Source organism: Pseudorca crassidens, chromosome 7, assembly GCF_039906515.1.
Source record: "Pseudorca crassidens isolate mPseCra1 chromosome 7, mPseCra1.hap1, whole genome shotgun sequence".
Classification (NCBI taxonomy): domain Eukaryota; kingdom Metazoa; phylum Chordata; class Mammalia; order Artiodactyla; family Delphinidae; genus Pseudorca; species Pseudorca crassidens.
Window position 1 is genome coordinate 80,229,584 of NC_090302.1, and position 20,530 is coordinate 80,250,113.

Below are 20,530 nucleotides of genomic sequence, written 5' to 3' on the forward strand. Positions count from 1 at the left end.
CTGCCGATGCAGGGGACGCAGGTTTGTGCCCCAGTCTGGAAGGATCCCATATGCCGCGGAGCGGCTGGGCCCGTGAGCTATGGCCGCTGAGCCTGCGCGTCTGGAGCCTGTGCTCCGCAACGGGAGAGGCCACAGCAGTGAGAGGCCTGCATACTGCAAAAAAAAAAAAAAAGAAAAAAGAAAAGAAAAAAATAACCCTATGAAGTGTTTTGTGCTGTGCACTATAAGGATTTTATATAGGGAATTGTGCCATATACTATTCAGTATTCTGTTTATGTGTCCTCTTGGAAGAAAGTCTTGTCTGGTCTTGGTTCCAAGAATAGTTGTTTTTCCTCAAAGACTGTATCTTAGGAAGCTGGTATAACTGACCTAATGTTCGTCTTTATAGTGTGTACTTTTTAGCTGTGATCCATTCTCTATCCTTACCATTGTTTTTCTTTTTCTTTTCACATCTTTTAATTTACATTCTCTAGATATATCTCATATATCCTTATATGCTGCCTCAAATCCATTTTGAGATAAGGCAGGAGTTAAGTATATATTGGCAGTTTGGTTTTAGCAGTGTAGATTGTAGTGTGGGAGAGTCCCTTTGATTTGGACCATTTTTAGCTTTTGATACATATTGGGCTGAATCACACTTTTTTGTCAGATTTGTATGGATCCCAGTCTCTTCCTTTTTGTTTTTGTGTACGTAGCTGATTTTTCAAACCCAGTTGAAGACTTTTTGTTTGTCTATATTAAATATCTAGCAAAGCATTTTGGCCATCCGTGCAGTTTATTTATCTTCTTGAATTGTAATTCTCCTAAGATCGCTTTCAGCCTTATCTGGAGATTTAATAAGCATTCCTTCTGGGTCTTCATTCACATGTTGGTAAAAATGCTGAACAGGTTCAGGCTGGCAACAGAGACCTTTCTGCAGACTGTCTTTGGTTCCTTAATACTCTTTAACCAGCAGTGACTCCACCCAACTCTTCTGTCATCAGTTCATATTTCTGTCTCTTGTGCCTAAGCATAGTAGAGTTTTTAGTGTTGTACTCAGATTATTTCCTGATTGATCAGGGGCTCTACTTTTGTTTTTATTGTCACAATTTTCTTTTCTTTTCTTTCTTTCTTTTTTTTTTTTGAGATCTACATGCTTAATTTTTTTGTATTGAAGTATAGTTGATTTACAATGTTGCGTTAATTTCTGCCGTATAGCAAAGTAACTCAGTTTTACATATATATACATTCTTTTTTATATTTTCCATTATGGTTTATCCCATATAGTTCCCTGTGCTATATAGTAGGACCTGTTGTCCATCCATTCTATATGTAACAGTTTACATCTACTAACCCTAAACTGCCAGTCCATCCCTCCCCCACCCCCCTTGCTTGGCAACCACAAGTCTGTTCTCTATGTCTGTGAGTCTGTTTCTGTTTTATAGATAAGTTCATTTGTGTCATATTTTATTTATTTTAATTTAATTTTATTTTATTTTTGGCGACATTGGGTCTTCATTGCTACATGCGGCTTTCTCCAGTTGCGGCGAGCGGGGGCTACTCTTCGTTGCGGTGCTCGGACTCTAGGCATGCGGGCTTCAGTAGTTGTGGCTCGCAGGCTCCAGAGCGCAGGCTCAGTAGTTGTGGCACACAGGCTTGGTTGCTCCGCGGCATATGGGATCTTCCCGGACAAGGGCTTGAACCCGTTTCTCCTGCATTGGCAGGTGGATTCTTAACCACTGCACCACCAGGGAAGCCCTGTGTCACATTTTAGATTCTACATATAAGTGGTATCATATGGTATTTGTCTTTCTGTTTCTGATTTTACTTAGTATGATAATCTCTAGGTGCATCCACGTTGCTGCAAATGACATTATTTTGTTCTTTTTTATGGCTGAGTAGTATTCCATTGTATATATGTGCCACATCTTTATCCATTCATCTGTGGATGGACATTTAGGTTGTTTCCATGTCTTGGCTATTGTGAATAGTGCTACTGTGAACATAGGGGTGCATGTATCTTTTTGACTTATAGTTTTGTCCAGATATATGCCCAGGAATGGGATTGCTGGATCATATGGTAATTCTATTTTTAGGTTTCTGAGGAACCTCCATACTGTTTTCCATAGTGGCTGTACCAATTTACATTCCCACCAACAGTATAAGAGAGTTCCCTTTTCTCCCCACACTCTCCAGCATTTGTTACTTGCAGACTTTTTGCCTCGAGGTATTCTTTAGTTTGCTTTTTGATTTCCTCATTGACCCATTGGTTTTTTAGTAGCATGTTGTTTAGTCTTCATGTAATCGTTTTTTTCTCATTTCTTTTCCCTTGGTTGATTTCTAGTTTCATGCCATTGTGGTCAGAGAAGATGCTTGAAATAGTTTCTATACTCTTAAATTTGTTGAGGTTTGTTTTGTGCCTTAGTATGTGGTCAATCCTAGAGAATGTTCCATGTGTACTTGAATTTATTGTCATAGTTTTCTGACCCTTGATTCTTTGGTTCACAGCTGTCCTATGTCTCTGAAAAAAAGCCTCTGCTTTATTTGAGCAGAAACTTAGCAAAGAAAAGCCTGCTTGCAGAAGCTCTCAGTTGCTAGTGTTTGTTTACCAGTTTGTTGATTCCACCAATATTAATTGTATTTCCTGCACCTGTATTAATTCTTCTAATAAGTCTTTATTGATAATGAGTTTTAGAACAGGGGATGGAACTGCACATGTATTTACTGGAAGAGTAAATGTATATTTTAAAAATCAAGAGTCTTGGTTAATGTCTTTATTGACAAAAAGTTTTCATTATAAACTGAAAATGTAAAGTGGCCCTTATCAGAAAAATTATCTAAGTTGATGAAAATTAGTCCTTACCAGACTTTGTTACATATTAGTCAGAAACTTTTTTTTTTTTTAGTTTGCTTTAGAAACTAACTCCTTAAATATAACACATGCTTATTGCTGATCTCAAGAAATAAAGTAACCCATTATTTCTTCAACCCATAGAAAAATCTATAGATATTAGACTGGGTTCTCTATGCAGTAAATAAAAGTCTCAAGTTATTTGAAACACTTTTTACTCATTGTCAGTACTCAAACATGATTACTTCAAATTTAACAGTAGTAGAATACAAATTAATAAGGATTTTATATTGTGCCTATTTTTAAATTTCTTTTTAGCATCAGTGACTTTTTCCAGGCATTTTATGTGAACCCCAAGATATGAAGTATTAAATATCTGCTGCTTGGTTGAAGTGAGGATGGAATCCAGTTATCAACTCCTCCATAACTACCACCAGTTTAGCTTCCATCTCTTGCAACATCTCCGCAGTACCCCAGAAAGCCTCACAATCCATGGTTTTCAACCATGGCATTATGGACCAGAGAGTAGTCTTTTACTTTAAAGGATTGCTTCACTTTAATGCTCATGTTGAGGTGTGCTGCAGGGGCACCATGAGATATGGACAGAGTCTACCAAGGCCTTTTTAATTCTTTTTCTGTGGTGAAGCTCTTAAGTGGGGCTTAGAGCTGCTGTATAAGCCACATTTATTTCTGCATCAGGTCTAATCAACACTAGTGAATAGCATTTTGTGTTTTCTTATAGATTGTTTAGAATATTTTAAACACCTGTACAGATTACTAATCTTTTGTTTCTGAAATTCTGTTCTCAAGTATGCTACTGTGGCAGCACCTCCCGAGACGTGTTATGTGGAACAGACGTAGGAAAGTCTGATGGATTTGGGGACTTCGGCTGTTTAAAGATATGTGGCAAGTAAGGTTTGATGTTTTCCTCAGTTAGAATAAAGCTGTATTTTATGCAACAATTATGTAATAGTCTGTTGTTTTTCTTAACAGGGACTTGAAATGTGGGAACCACATGTGTTCACAGGTGTGCCACCCTCAGCCCTGCCAGCCATGCCCACGGCTCCCCCAGCTGGTGCGCTGTTGCCCTTGTGGGCAAACCCCTCTCAGCCAATTGCTAGAACTTGGAAGTAGCAGTCGGAAAACATGCATGGATCCTGTCCCTTCATGTGGAAAAGTGTGTGGCAAGCCTCTGCCTTGTGGTTCCTTAGGTAATTAGTAGGCATAAAGTTGTCTTTAAAAATATGAATGTAAATTTTTGGCAGCAATGGCTACTTAAACAAAATAGTACGTAATTCTAGTTACAATATCAGAGGTTTTTCTAAATATTATGATCAAATTTGTGTGGGTACTTTTTCTTTCCTCCTCAGATTATACTTCTGAAAACTCACATTTGCCCGAACAATCTCTCTTTCTAATCCAGGTATTTTATTGCCGACTCAGGACAGTTGTGGTTAGATACTATTTTGTGGGGGAGTGGGCACTGGGGTGTTTATGATTTCTCTTAGCAGCCTACACTAGTATGAATGCCAGGTATCGTTTTACTAATTTAGGGTTCAACAGGTGTTTAGAAGCATTTTCATATAATAGAAACATCTTAAAATAACGGAGTGAGGTGTTTAAGAACTGAAATTTAAGTACACTTAAACTTCATTCATTTGAACCACTCAAGAAATGTCTTTCTCTACAGCTAGGTTTCCCATAGAGCTGAGGATAACACCTCCTGAGCATCATTTTGGAGGGACATTTTTCTAAAATTTACATTCCCTTCTTTCTTTAAACAGAGGATACTGAAGACAATTTCTTTCCCCTTATTTGACCCAGAGTCATCATTTCCCTGAACCTCAGTTATTGTATTATGCTGAATACACTGATTTCCTTTGGGCTTGCTGGGGTTTCTCAGGCGATTTCCCCATAGCAGTGTACAGTTTGAAGTGTTTTATTTATTTGTTAAAGCTTTTGGTTGGTTTTTTTCTTATGAATGCTTTCAGTATGCCTATGTGCCTACCTTTAGTGACTCTCCCTTTCTTCTGACTTGGGGCTTCTGATTACTTGGATATAGAAACCAGAAAACATTTGTTGGGATTAGCTATAGAGTAATAGTCTGAGCTTCTGACAGAGACTTTTTGAGGCAGTCCTTGGGATATGGATATGTACAGTTTTTGCAGTGACTTGGCAGCTTCTCTCCTGAGTGAGTGTTCAAAGGCTGTGTGTTTAGAAAAATGAAATTGGGCAAGTGAGTCTGAATAAGAGATGTGTTCCTATAACTAACTGTGATAAAGATAGAATCTTTAGGTTTGGTTTTGCATTTTTCCAAAAAGAGAGATTTCACATTTCTTCCAAGCACCAGTAGGAGCACCCTACCTAATTCCTTTTCTCAATCTGACTTTAAAATTATGTATAGAGAAGAAATGCCCTCTTCTCATATTTTAATACATTTCAACCTCATCAGGAAAATCAGTTGTCTGTTGCTTCTCTGTGTCTACTGTGAAAATGTATCTTCAGATAAGCCCTGTGAAATAGAGATCAGATGACTTCCAAATCAAGAAGGATGATAAAGGTCTTCCCTTTTCAGAAAGCACATGGGTCAGTTTTGTAAGAATTTCATATATAATGACCAGAAATCCTACCCAGAAGCTAAGATAGCTTGTTGGCATTGACAGAAAGAGGAAATGTGAAATAGTTAATACAAAGGGACTTGAGCAAGAGAAGGACAGTAACTGTCAGTATGAACAGACCTGGGGGTGGGACAAGACCAGCTCAAGGGACTGAAGAGTAACTGCTATACCTCAGCAGAGTTTTAATCATGGAACACTTTTAAGGAACTAAGGTGAGTTGGATTGAGAATCTCAAAGAAAAGCCCATGGCTAGTGGTAACAGTGGCTCTCATGTTTATTCAGACCTGGCTTATCTATAGAAAGCTTGTTAGGTCTTAGTATCTCACCCAGTAGGAAATTTCCATCCTAGACACATAGCTTTAGTACAAAAGACTAGGTGGAGTTCTGCTTTCAGGATGGTAGCATGAGGAGCAAAACAAGCAAAGCTGGGGAAGACTATAAAAAGCAACCATTTAAAGTCTCTGGAAATTGTCCTATGGGCATACATCAAATGAAGAAAATCTACTAAAACTCAGTAAGAACAGCAAGAGTGTGTGTCATTTGAATCACAACCTACTTTCTCCTTCCCCACCCCTTCCCAGCTCAGCTCAACAAAAGCTCCACTCAGGATGGGTGTGCCCAAGAAATTGGGGCTTCATGTACCCTCAGCTCCCAGTCAAGGGTTACTTGCTAGGAGGAGTGGACCACCAGCTTTCCTCCCCCCCACCCCCAACCCCACCAACTCCAAGTTGAAAAGGCTAAATTTCTGGTAATCACAGCTGACAGGTTGGGGATTCCCTTCCTCCGCACAGCCCACCCATAGATTGGAGGCTCTACTCTAGTCGCAACAGGCAGGAGTACTGGGGCCTCAGTCACCCTCACCCCAGCTCACTTGTAGGAGAAAGGTTTCACAGTGAGAGAAGCAAGCTAAGAAAACTAGAGGCTGCTATCTCACGCAGCACCCATAGTAGTGACTGAGTGACAGGGTGGGGGGAGAAGCAGTCCATAAGGAAAGAGTTCCAAAATATTCCCCAAAGGAACTGACTTTAATTTGAAAGAGAGTGTGGGGAAGTTCAGGCCTAAGGGCCCTTTAGAAAACAATAGCTCCTCTTAATTAAGAGCAACAAGCTAAACTATAGACCAACTGGTTCACCAGAGAGACCCAGGGAAGGCGATAACTAAGAGTAACCATGCTGGGGTCAGAACAAACCTCACAGATTTGCCTCAAAGACTACCTCTGCCCAAATTTTATTGGATCAGACTGCTGAGCAGTTTATGCCCCAGGACATTGTTGAAAATAATAGAGCAATCAGCTAGCAATTAGTGGAGCCTCAGGACTGAGTGTAATACCAAATGAGGCAGACAGCTTAACCTAGAGATCGGGGAAAGAGACAGTCAAAGAGAACCCTGCTAAAACCATTGTCCTCCCAGGGTGACTGTGCACATGCCCAAGGCTGTGCCATCTAAAGAACAACACCAATGGCTTCATACTATAATAGAAATAGACTTCACTAAAATAGCTTAGCCAAGTCACAAAACAAACAAGTAGACAACAACAAAAAAACAAGCTGTGGAAAGAGGAAGCAGTATCCAGAGTTGCTGCAAACAATATATTACCAAAAACGTTCAGTTTCCAACAAAAAACTACAAAGTATGCAAACAGAAAAAAAACAAAAAACCCCACAGGTAACAGTAACTTTCTGTTTCAGTTTTCTGTGAGAGTGACCAATGTCAAATTTAACAGAGACTTCAAGGTAGCTGTTACAAATATATTCAAAGAACTAAAGGAAACCATGCCTGAAGAGGTAAAGGAAGGAAAGTATAAAGGCAATGTTTCATCAAATAGAGAATATCAGTAAAGAGATAGAAATTATAAAAAAAGAACCAAATGGAAAATCTGGAGTTTTCCAGTAGTTAAAATTTTTAATTCATTAAAGGGACTCAACAGTAAGTTTGAGCTGGCAGAAGAAAGGATCAATAAATATGAAGATAGATCTATAGAGATTATATAATTCAAAGAACATAGAGAAAATGAAGTGAATAAAAATGAACAGCACCTCAAGAGAAATGTGGGACACCTTTAAGCACACAAACGTGTAATGGGAACACCAGGAGAGGAGAAAGGAGCAGACAAATATTCAAAGAAATAATGGTGGGAAACTTCAGATTTATTGAAAGACGTTTATCTACACATCCAAGAAACTCAACAGACTCCAGTAGGATAAATTCAAAGAGATCCACACCTAGGCACATAGTAAAAATGCTGAAAGCCAAAGACAAGGAGAAAATCTTGAAAGCAGCAAGAGAAAAATGACACATTACATACTAGGGAACCACTATAAGATTCACAGCTGACTTCTTATCAGAAACAGTGGAGAACACCTTATCACAACAGGAAGGCAGTGGGATGACCTATTCAAAGTGCTGAAAGAAAAAAATTACCAACCAAGAATCTTATATCCAGGAAAAGTCTCTCAAAAATGAGAAAAACAGAGTTCTCTGCTAGCAGATGTACTTTACAGTAAATAGTAAAGGGAGGTCTTCAGGCTGATACCAAGTAACCCAGATGTAAATTTAAATCCACAAGAAAAAGCAAAGAGTAAAGGTAATTACATAATTATAAAAGAAAGTATAAGTGCATATTTCTTCTTCTTGCAACTGATTTAAAAAGTGATTGTATAAAATAGGCATATAATTGTATTGTTAGGCCTACAGTATATAGAAATGTATCTGACAATAACAGCACAAAGGAGGTGGGTGGGATCAAAGTTATACTGGAGTAAGGAAATGATACCAGATGGTAACTTAGATCTGTAGGAACAAATGAAGAAAACCAGTAATGGTAAATAAGATAAATATAACAAGTTATAAATACATACTTGCTCTCCTTTCTTTTCTCAACTTCTTTAATAGGCATATCATATAAAGCAATAATTTTAACATTGTTGAATTTATAACACATATAAATGTAATATGTATAACAATAAAAGCACAAAAGAGGAGAAGAGAAAATAGAGCTATATGGGTGTAAGGCTTCTGTATCTCACTGGAATTAGGTTGGTACAAATCTGAAGTAGATTCTGATAAGATGCATATGATAAGCCCTAGAGCAGCCATTAAGAAGATAACTCAAAACATAATGGAACATGCCATTACCGGGAAAAAATGTTACACTGGAAAATATTCACTTAATGCAAAAGAAAGCAACGAAGGAGAATTAAGTTAACAAAAAAGACATGAGACGTAGAGAAAACTAAAAGTAAAATGGCAGACATAAATCCAACTATATCAATACTAACATTACCGTCAGTGAATTAAACAAAAACCAGAGATTGTCAAAATGAATTTTTAAAAAAGATCCAACTATATGCCATGTTTGGGAAGCAGACTTTAGAGTCAAAGGTACAGTTAGGCTGAAAGTAAAAGGATGGAAAAAATACATCATGTAAACAGCAGCCATTGAGAAAGACTATGGATGATCCCTGATGGGGTCCTTGAAACAGGACTTGTCCTAAAATCTAGTTTAGCAGAATGACTAGCAGGCCACCTATCACCAGATGTTCATAGAACTTAGTGAGATCATGGATGATGGTTTCTGATTACTTACGATCCCCAGGTGATTTTCGGAGTCAAGAGTACTTCAGTAAGTCACCCATGGCTACAATTTTAAGGATATCCGAGTCTAACCTGGAGACTTGAGGTCTAAATAAAGAGTCAGAAGATCTGTTCTTTGACTTAGGCAGAGCATCTTGTGCTCCAGAGCATCTTGCTGTGACTAATGCTGGGGCCTGTCCTTGCTGGAAAAGGCTCAGCCTGCCAGATGAAGGGAAGATAGGGGAAGAGGCATTGATAGCATCCTTCTTCCCTCAACTCTGGTGATGGAGTTGCAGGGAACAGAGATGGAAGACCGTTGTGGCTAGTTAATTTGGGAGTCTGAAAATGAGTAGTTGCAATTTTCATTCCCAGTTCTTTTCATTTTTATTAAAGATTTCATTCATACTTGTGAAAAGCTCTGCCATGAAGGAGACTGTGGACCATGCTCTCGCACATCAGTTATTTCCTGCAGATGCTCTTTCAGAACAAAGGTAAATCCTACAGAATGCTAGAGTTGTTGCCACCAGTGCCTTTTATTTGTTTGTTTGTTTGTTTGTTTATGGCTGCATTGGGTCTTCTTTGCTGTGCGTGGGCTTTCTCTAGTTGCGGCGAGCGGGGGCTACTCTTTGCTGTGGTGCACGGGCTTCTCGTTGCAGTGGCTTCTCTTGTTGCAGAGCATGGGCTCTAGGCACATGGGCTTCAGTAGTTGTGGCGAGCAGGCTCTAGAGCTCAGGCTCAGTAGTTGTGGCGCATGGGCTTAGTTGCTCCACGGCATGCGGGATCTTCCCTGACCAGGGCTCGAACCCGTGTCCGCTGCATGGGCAGGTGGATTCTTAACCACTGTGCCACTGGGGAAGCACCCAATACCTTTTAAATTGGTGATTGTGGGAGGGAAGGAATCAAAATAACCTCAGGCTTATTCCTGTTAATACTGTGTATGATTGGTTCAATCCAGCCAATGTATACCGACATCTACTGTGGACCAGTTGTAGGATAGGTATGAAGGGGTATGGCACGCAAGGGTCAGAGACCAGTAATAGGCTTAGGGCACATATACAAGTAGCTTGACCAAATACAAGTGTGATAATGCTAGATGCCAGAAGAAAAGAACAATAGCACCGTTGCAAGCAGTTAGCTTACTAAGTTAGAGGGAACACAGTCCACAAGATCGCCCTCACTTCTGACACCCACTGCAGGAGTTCAAACAATTGCTGAATTAGAACAGTCCACATGACCACCCTCACCTCTGATACCAACTACAATCCAGTGGCCCCCAAGGCTACCCTCAAGGTTTGATTATTCTCTAGAAGAACTCACAGAACTCATTGAAAACTGTTATACTCTTGATTACAATTTACTACAGGGAAAGGATACAGATTAAAATCAACCAAAGGAAGAAGCATGTAGGGCAGAATGCAAGAAAGTACCAAATACGAAGCTTCCAGTTGTCCTCTCCCCATGGAGTTGGAACAGCGTTACTTTCTCAGCGCTAGTGTGTGATTGTATGCGTGGGGTATTGCCAACCAAGGAACCTCACCCACCAGAGAGTGGGTGGTCAGTTTTTATTGGGGCTCCATCATGTAGGCATGGTTGACTGCCCATGTAGCTGATCTCAGCCTCCAGTCCCTCCAGAAGTCTACTACCATTGTGTGACCCAAAGCCCATGCCCTAAATCACATCATTGGTCTTTCGGTGTGGCCAGCCTGCACCCTAAATCATGTTAGACTGTCTGGTGACCCAAGGCTCCAGGGAAACAATGACACTCCCATTAGGCATGATATTCCAAGATTATCTCCCAGAAGCCAATGGCAAAGGCCAGACCTCTCTTCAGATAGTGTTAATTTTTCACTATACAACTGTTTTGTCAATCTCTGCTTTCTGCCTGGGACAAACTTCATTGGACTATGTATTATAAAAAGTCATCTTACCATTTTGGAATTAGTGCCCATTTCTGTGTCTGTAACCAGAAGAGGCAAGAAGCTTTCCTCTGAGGTCTTTAGGTAATCCAACTTGGGGAACATACTGAATGTTGATCTGTCCTGCTCTCTGACGTACTTCTGGTCATTTCAGTGCATATCGGCACCTGTCCCAGCAGAGCACAGGCCTCGGTAGAGACAGAATTCTGAGTAGTTGATTCTATTTGTTAAATACAGCCCAAGGTCTGGGTAGCAGCTGACTTGCAAATGATTCTGAGGATATTGTCCATAAATTGGGAGCTAGTTTAATAGGTAAGCTTCAGAATTAAAGAAAAACTTGTCAAAGTAGTGCAGTTTACATGTGACAAAAGTTGTGTGAGATTGTGTGGGTCTTTTTTCTGAATGAAGTCACAATACATAGGACAGTAAAGGAATTTTGATTGTCAGGTACAGGACCATTTTATGCTTTGTAAATACCAGCTTGAAGACTGTGAGATACTCTGATTTAGTAATCATAAATTTAGTAATGCCGAGAGGTGCTCTTTGTAACCAAGAATTACAAACAGGGTTGGGATACACAGCTGTCAGTTTGCTTGTTTCTCCCCAACAATCCCTTTCTCTGTCTCTGTGCTTTTTTGCTTCTCATTCACTCTCTGTCCTCACTTCCCCTAATAGTGGATCCCATGGCAGTGAGTGTATTATTGAAAAGCTATGTGTAAATTGAATTTTTTTTGCAAATAAAAGTCTTATTCTAAAATTGCTGGAGGAGCTCACTATCAATATGAATTCTGTTAAACAGTTTGACAAAATGAAAGATCTCTTTGAAACACTGATAATCACCTCATTGTTCAGCCAGATTTTTCCTGAAATATCTTTTGTACTGGAATGGGCTTTTCCAGGGAAGTGAGTTTTCTAGATAAATAAAAACTTATTTCTTAAAACTTCAAAAGTTCTTCTCTTTTAATCACTTTGGTAGGAGTCTTTGAGAAATGTTTGCTCTATCTTACTACCTATTAACAAAGAACCCTGTATTTAAGTTTTTATTGGTAATTCATATTTAGTATAGGGATTTATGGGAGTTCTGTCTTTCCCTGCAGGTGTACATACCACTCCAGCATGTCATTTCTTTTTCTTTTTCTTTTTTTTTTCCTCAACTCCAAACAGCCTCACGTTGTGGGGTGGCTGGCGCCTGTCAGGGAGAGTCCCTTCCAGTTCCCTGGAATGAATGCGCTCTGGCAGCTAGCTGCTGGGCACTCAAGGAAGGGGCTGCCTCTGGCCAGGGTCGACCCGGCACGAGCACAGACTCCTAGGCTGGCTTCACCAAAATTGTCACTGAACACAAGTTAATGCGCCTGACGCACAGTGAGGCCAAACAAATAAAACTTCGGGGTTTGGAGCAGAGAAAGGTTTATCGTAGGGCCAAGCAAGGAGAATGGTGGCTTGTGCTCAAAACCCCCAAACTCCCAGCATTTCCTGTGTACAATCCGGTGTTTGTATTAACTGGAGCACTCAAGCAATTTCATGAGTCACTTTTGCTTTGTATATTTAGAGAGCATATGGGGAATTTTTTCATGTCATAGAATCGAGCCAACTCATTGATTTACCGAAAACATTTTTCTAGCCAAGAAGCTTCAATTTCTTAGACATCTTCACGTCTGTTATCAACCCCAGCAGCTGCCCCCCTTTTTCAGGATCATTTTCACTGAGAAGAAATGTTTTTATCATTTTGCTTATTTCTGAGTACATAGCAACCTGTCCATGACATCAAAGCCAAATTCGGATGTAGGTGCTGGGCAACCAGCCAGGCTCACTCTCTCCCAAGTGACTGACTCGCCCTTCACACAGCAGCCTCCCCACACATGTTATTCAGGAACATTTTTCAGCAAAATTACATGTGATAGACCTTTGAGGCCATTCACACATGACTGAAACCAGGGTAGCAAAACTTTGAATGGCAAAGGACTTCTGTATTCCACTCTGCTACAGTTCAGCTGCATTGCCAGGGATACTTTTGAGCATGTAGAGCTGTTTGTCCCTGCATCAGATGGTGCTGATTGTTACATATTTTCAATTCTTGTATCTGCTTTTTATGGCTTTTTCTGTCTGTACCCTTGCCAGACAGTTATTTCTCTTTGCTTTGCATACCTTTAGTAGTCAGTCCTTCTTTCCGTTCAGATTTTATAATACGTAATCTGCTGTGAGTTTGGAGGTCAGACCACAAAGAATGTTATATTTGCATGAAAAGTCATTAGACCTGGGGCCCTGTTGTGAGTAAAGCTTACAGGGACTGGGCAAACGTAGCTCCAGATAGGTGAAGTTGGTGAATAAGTGACTGCCAGAGAAGTACTGGGTATTTGGGGTATGCATGTTACATTTAGCATTATACTGCAATTATGTTGTTTCATTTATTCCTAGAGTAGTTACTATTCCCTTTTCTTTCTCCATAGGAGCTTCCGTGTACCAATCTCAAAAGCGAAGGTATGACTGGGAAGGGGCATGAGGTAACTTTCTGGGGTGAAGGTAATTTTTTACATCTTGACAGGGGGATGGGTTATGTGTTTGTCAGAATTCAGTGAAGGTACTTTGTGCATTTAACTGTATGTAACTTTTACCTCAAAAGAAAGAAAAAAAAGAACCATAAATTGAATTCTAGTTAGTGAAATGCTGTAAAATACCGGGGAAGTGTATTCATGTATGCAGCTTACTTTGAAAAGCATCCAAAGTTAAGATAAACTGATAGTTGGATGGAAGAATAGAGAGTTATGAGAAAAAGCAACTACTGGTAGAGGCTAGGTAGTGGGCATATATAGATGTTCACTATAAACTCGTTTCAACTTTTTTATATGTTTGAACTTTTTCATAATAAAATGTTGATATGGAAAGGGAAGGTAAATAATATCTAATGAAGCAACTTTGTAAAAACTGACTCTGATGCTTGATCCCCTTATGGCTTGATAGGACTGTTGGATACCTAGAACAGGGGGACTCAGCCAGCAGCCTTCTTAACCTTTAGGCCTAGAATATTGTTTCTTCCTTTGTCCTTGATCCTGATACTCCACTTTATTATGGTTCTGTCCTTGTTTTACCAACCGTCACGTAGTCTTTGTTTAAGCCACCTTAAAACTGTTTTGGAAAAGTGATGGAAGATAAACTTATACAAAATAAAAGCTCTTAATTCTGGTCAGAAAGAAAGCTGTATTGGTTAAGGTGCTTTTGGCTGCAGGTATCAAAAAACCCAAGGAAAAATGACTTTAGCTCTCAGGAGGTTTACTATCTCTTATAACAGGAAGTCTGGAGGCAGAACAAGTCCAAGGTTTTAATTACAAACCCAGTGATTCTAGGACTCCAGTCCAGCTTCCTGTGATTTTCTTGGTTTTCCCCTCATGGGTATAAGTTAGCTACAGCACTTTCACGCATTGAGTCATCTCCCAGCAACATCTAAAGAAAAGAAGGAGAGATTATTCTCTTCCTTCTTGAGAGCAAGGAAGACAGTCCTGAAAGACCCTCAGTATGCTTTTTATCACATGTTCCTGCTCAATCCCTTCACTAACAAGGGGAATGGAATTACCATGACAGGCTACACTATTCAGCATTCACTCCTGTAATGGGGGAACACGTGGGTGCCCAATTTCTGAACAAAACTAAGGATCTGTTAGCCTGAGGAAGGTGGAGAATGGCTGAATATCTGCCTCAACTATCTGAATATTTGACATAACCAGAAATATCTTCCTCAAAACGACAGTCAAAATTTTGGTAATTAAAAAATATAATTTGAAAAACTTACTATATTAATACATAATTTTTAATAATTAAAAAATTAATAAAATAGTAAAAAGTAGAAATACACCCTCACCCCATTTTCCCCTCCTAGTTCCATTCCCCTGATAAAACCACATCGTTAGTTTGTTGGGTGTGGGTCCAGATCTTTTTCTGTATTCATACAGGTGTATACATGTGCTATTATGGTTCTTACTAAACATACTGGAACTTGTTTTTTTCCCCTAAGTAATATATCAAAGACATTTTTCCATGTCAGTGTGTATAGCTCTCCCTCTTGAGAACATTCTTTATGTGGATATGCCATAGTATAGTTCACCATTGCTCTTTTGTTGGTCATTTAGGTTGTCTCCAATTTTTCCCCATTACAGATAATGCTGTAACCATCTTGTTACTTTTTTAGCTTATGATGAAAATTTTCAATCATATGTGAAAGTACAGAGACTAGTACAGTGAATCCCTATGTACCTATCACCAGTCATCAACAGTTATCAGCATTTTGCCCATCTTCTTTCTTCATCCATACCTCTCTTTCCTATTTTTAATTTTCACTGAAGTACTTTAAAAACAAATCCCAAACGTTATTTCACCGGTAAACACTTCAGCGCCTTCGGCACCTTTATTGAGATAATACTCACAGAACATACAATGAAACATTTTTTTGTTTTGTTTTGTTTTTTCTTTTTTTAATAAATTTATTTACTTTTTGGCTGCGTTGTGTCTTCGTTGCTGTGCACGGGCTTTCTCTAGTTGCGGCGAGCGGGGGCTACTCTTTGTTGTGGTGCGTGGGCTTCTCATTGTGGTGGCCTCTTTGTTGCAGAGCACAGGCTCTAGGCACACACGCTGCAGTAGTTGTGGCATGCGGGCTCAGTAGTTGTGGCTTGCGGGCTCTAGAGCACAGGCTCAGCAGTTGTGGCACACAGGCTTCGTTGCTCCGCGGCATGTGGGGTCCTCCCAGACCAGGGCTCGAACCCGTGTCCCCTGCATTGGCAGGCAGCTTCCCAACCACTGCACCACCAGGGAAGTCCCCAGTGAAACATTTTAAAGTGTACAATTCAGTGGCATTTAGTACCTTCACAGTGTTTTAAAACCATCACCTCTATCAATTCTAAAATGGGTTCATCATCCCAAAAGGAAACCCTTTGTTTACTGAGTTTTCATTCCCCATTCACCCCTCCCCACCAGCCCTGGCAACCACTACTCTGCTTCCTGTCTCTGTGGATTTAATTATTCTGAGTATTTCATATAAATGAAATCATATAATATGTAACCTTTTGTCTCTGGCTTCTTTCATTTAGCATGTTGTTAAGGTTCATCCACCTTGTAGCACGCATCAGTACTTCATTCCTCTTTATGACTGAATAATATTCTGTTGTATATATATACCACAGTTTGTTTATCCATTCATCTGTTGATGGACATTTGGTTTCCTTCTTTTGACTATTGCAACTAGTGCAGCTATGAACATTTGTACACAAGCTTTTATCTGAGAACCTGTTGTAAATTCTTTTGGTTATGTACCTAGAAATGGAATTGCTGGATTATATGTTGGTTATAGGTAGAATTTTTTTAAAAGAACTGCTATATTGTTTTCTACAGTAGCTACACTATTTTACAGTCCCACCAGTAATGTATGAGGGTTTCATTTTCTCCACATCCTCTCCAACACTTGTTATTTTCTGTTTTTTATTACTACTATTATTATTATTACTGTTATTGCCATCCTCAGTGGGTATGAAATGATAAATCATTGTGGTTTTGATTTGCATTCCCTAATAACTAATGATGTTGGGCATTTTTTCATGTACTTGGCCATTTGTATATCTTCTTTGGAAAAGTCTATTCCTTTACCATTTTTAAATTGGGTTGTCTTTTTGTTATTGAGTTGAAAGAGTTCTTTATATATTTTGGATCCTAGACACTTATGAGATAACTGATCTTCAAATATTTTCTCCCATTATGTTGTTGTCTTTTCTTGATGATGTCCTCTGATGCACAAAAGCTTTAAATTTTGATCAAATTTATTTTTCTTTTGTTGCTTTTGTTGCTTGTGCTTTTGTTGCTAGCTACTTTTGAAAGTGTATCTGTAGGAAGCATTACTTAAAATGGAATTGCCACGTAAAGTTTTGATAGATACATATGTACTCCAAAAGTTTATTCTCCCATCCACTAAGTGTGTGTGCCTTTTTCTCCACACCTTCACCTGTTCCATACATTAATCAGTCTTCCTATTTCCTTTTCTTCTTACAATTTTTTTTTTTTTTTTTTGGCTGTGTTGGGTCTTTGTTGCTATGCCCGGGCCTTCTGCAGTTGAGGTGAGCAGGGGCTACTCTTCGTTGCAGTGCGCGGGCTTCTCGTTGCAGTGGCTTCTCATTGCAGAGCACAGGCTCTAGGCACGTGGGCTTCAGTAGTTGTGGCACACAGGCTCAGTAGTTGTGGTGCACAGGCTTAGTCACTCCACAGCATGTGGGATCTTCCCGGACCAGGGCTCGAACCCATGTCCCCTACATTGGCAGGCAGGTCCTTAACCCCTGAGCCACCAGGGAAGCCCCCTCTTCTTCCAGTTTTATTGAGATATAATTGACATATAGCACTGTATAAGCTTAAAGTGTACAGCATAATAATTTTTTGCTTTTAACATCTTTATTGGGGTATAATTGCTTTACCATGGTTTGTTAGTTTCTGCTTTATAACAAAGTGAATCAGCTATACATATACATATATCCCCATATCTCCTCTTTCTTGTGTCTCCCTCCCATCCTCCCTATCCCACCCCTCTAGGTGGTCACAAAGCACCGAGCTGATCTCCCTGTGCTATGCAACTGCTTCCCACTAGCTATCTATTTTACATTTGGTAGTGTATATATGTCCATGCCACTCTCTCACTTTGTCCCAACTTACCCTTCCCCCTCCCCGTGTCCTCAAGTCCTTTCTCTGTCTGTGTCTTTATTCCTGTCCCAGCATAATAATTTGACTTACATACATCATGAAATGATTATTGCAATAAGTTTAGTGAACATTCATCAATTCATATAGATGGAAAATGAAAGAAATAGAAAAAAAATTTTTGTCTGTGATGAGAGCTCTTACTTCACTCTCTTAACAACTTTCGTATATAACACACAGCAGTGTTAATTATATTTATCATGTGGTACATTACATCCCTAATACTTATTTATCTGATAACTGGAAGTTTGTGCCCTTTGACTGCCTTCATCCAATTCCCCCTCTACCCACCGCTCCACCTCTGATAACCACAAATATGATCTCTTTTTTATGAGTTTGTTTGTTTTTGAAGTATAATTGACCTACAACACTCTGTTAGTTCCTATTACACAGCATAGTGTTTTTTCTATACATTTCAAAATGATCACCGCAATAAGTCTAGTTACATTAAGTCGCCATACAAAGATATTATTTAGTTATTGACTATATTCCCCACACTGTGCATTTCATACCCATGAATCATTGGTTTTGCAACTGGAAGTTTGTACCTCTCACCTATTTCTTTTTTCCACCCACCCCACTCTTCTCTGGCAACCACCTGTTTGTTCTCTGTATCTATACTGTTTCTGTTTTGTTATGTTTGTTCATTTGTTTTGTTTCTTAGATTCCACATATAAGTGAAATCATACAGTATTTGTCTTTCTCTGTCTTATTTCACTTAGCATAATATCCTCTAGGACCATCCATGTTGTCACAAATGGCAAGATTTCTTTTCTTTTTTTAATGGCTGAGTAATATTCCATTGTATATATTCCACATCTTCTTTATCCATTCATCTATCAGTGGGCACTTGGGTAGTCTTCCTATTTTCTTTTCTATTTTTTTGACTGTCTGGCAAGTGAAAAGTGATATTTAAATAGTATGCATTTTCACCATAACTAATTTATTTACATTATTACATTTGTATTTCTTCAGCCTGTAGTCACACAAATATTTGTTGAATGAATGTTCATGTCCTCTGACTTCTTTTTCTTCTTAATTGTTCATAGCAGATGCTACATTTATGTGTGACAAGAGGTGTAACAAGAAACGGTTATGTGGACGGCATAAATGTAACGAGATATGCTGTGTGGTAAGTGGACCTATCGTTAGGCAGTATCAGATTGCATTCATCTAGGGGCTGGGCTTCTGGAAGCCTCAGCCATCTAGAATGCAGCCCAGATTTGGAAATCACTGGGAGAGGCCCCTGAGCAGCAGTCAGAATGCTGCCCAGAGAGACAGACTGGTCCTTTTTAGGCCTCAGCCAGGTCAAGAAGTCAGCTGATGGCAACATGGAGGAAAGGAAAGAAGAAAGACAGAAGGCCTCAGGCCCCAGAGCTCAAGACCACTGGATGAGCATGTAGTCATCTGCGGGAGACTGTATGCTGTCCCAGCACACAGACTGGCTTGGCCTTAGCAACTCAGGCTTCAAGTTTCATATATTCCATGGGTCAGATCAGTAGGCAAAATGAGTATGGCTTTTTTTTTTTTTTTTCCAGAAGAGGGGCCTCCATTCTTGGGTATTCTTTCTTTTTTTTTTTTGGCTGTGTCAGGTTTTAGTTGTGGCACATGGGTTCTTTGTTGAGGCATGCGGGATCTTTTTAGTTGCGGCGCACGGGCTTCTCTCTAGTCGTGGCATGCAGGTTTTCTCTCTCTAGTTGTGGCTCACAGGTTCCAGAGCTTGTGGGTTCTGTAGTTTGCAGCACACGGGCTCTCTAGTTGAGGTGCACGAGCTCAGTAGTTGTGGCACACGGGCTTAGTTGCCCCGCGGCATGTGGGATCTTATTTCCCCGACCAGGGATCGAACCTGCGTCCCCTGCATTGGAAGGAGGATTCTTTACCACTGGACCACCAGGGAAGTCCCGAGTGTGGCATTTTTTAAAAAACAGTTTTCAGTTATCTGAAATATTCACTTCTGTGGAACTAAATAAAGGAAGCACTACCTGGCAGTGGGTATTGTGTTATCGTGTGTGTGTGTGTGTGTGTGTGTATGTGTAAACAAGGTAACACAGTACCAATAATAAAGTAGTACATATATACACACACATATATAATACACAATTGTTTTTTTAGCATTTATTTTGACAGTGTGAAGAGTGATGAAATTGTTCTGTGTATCAAGACTTACTTATAAACCAGTGTTTGAAAGTTTAAAGACTTCCTCTTATTACTGAATATTTCAAACATATATAAAAGCAGAGAGACAAGTATGAGTCCCATATGCCCAACATCTATCTTCAGTAGTGATCAGGTCATGACTAATCTTGTTTCATTCCCCACCTACTCCCCCTCCTTTGATTATTTTGAAGCTAATTCCAGATATCATGCGATCTATAATTGTGGAGAACTTCTTTATTAATCTTGTTTATGGAAAATATAAAATGGAGATAATTTTGTAAACATATATAAATCTCTCAGGAATTCCCTGGCAGTCCAGTGGTTAGGACTCTGCGCTTCCATTGCCAGAGGCACAGGATCGATGCCTGGTCGGGGAACTAAGATCCTGCATGCAATCAATCAATCAATCAATCAGTATCTCTCCTCCTAGGATAAGGAGCACAAGTGTCCTTTGATTTGTGGGAGGAAACTCCGCTGTGGCCTTCATAGATGTGAAGAACCTTGTCATCGTGGGAACTGCCAAACATGCTGGCAAGCTAGTGAGTGTCTTCACTGTATACTTTATTATATAGAGTTTTCTAGAAAGTCAGGAATGATATGTTCTGAGTGATTGATTTTCTTAGGTTGGTATGGATTACTGAATTAATAAGCCTTAGTATTTCAGATATATTGAGACTTTTTTTTAAAAGAGGGTATTAAATCATTTATTGATT

At 39.6% G+C, this 20,530-nt stretch overlaps 1 protein-coding gene across 8 annotated transcripts in view; it reads left to right on the plus strand.

Moving 5' to 3' along the window:
• NFX1 (nuclear transcription factor, X-box binding 1) overlaps nucleotides 1–20,530 on the plus strand; it is a 79,860-nt gene that overhangs the window by 35,663 nt on the left and 23,667 nt on the right. For 4 of the 8 annotated variants that reach the window (XR_010945082.1, XM_067744602.1, XM_067744600.1 and 1 more), the window contains 6 exons: nucleotides 3,641–3,740; nucleotides 3,824–4,041; nucleotides 9,415–9,512; nucleotides 13,385–13,415; nucleotides 18,710–18,792; nucleotides 20,248–20,356. Coding sequence is in view for 7 of the 8 variants with exons in the window: in XM_067744602.1 (XP_067600703.1) it covers nucleotides 3,641–3,740; nucleotides 3,824–4,041; nucleotides 9,415–9,512; nucleotides 13,385–13,415; nucleotides 18,710–18,792; nucleotides 20,248–20,356 (639 nt within the window). In the remaining variant the exon portion in view is untranslated. Of the gene's footprint in view, nucleotides 1–3,640; nucleotides 3,741–3,823; nucleotides 4,042–9,414; nucleotides 9,513–13,384; nucleotides 13,439–18,709; nucleotides 18,793–20,247; nucleotides 20,357–20,530 lie in introns of those variants that run through there. The other 4 variants (XM_067744601.1, XM_067744603.1, XM_067744604.1 and 1 more) reach the window with 4 other exon arrangements.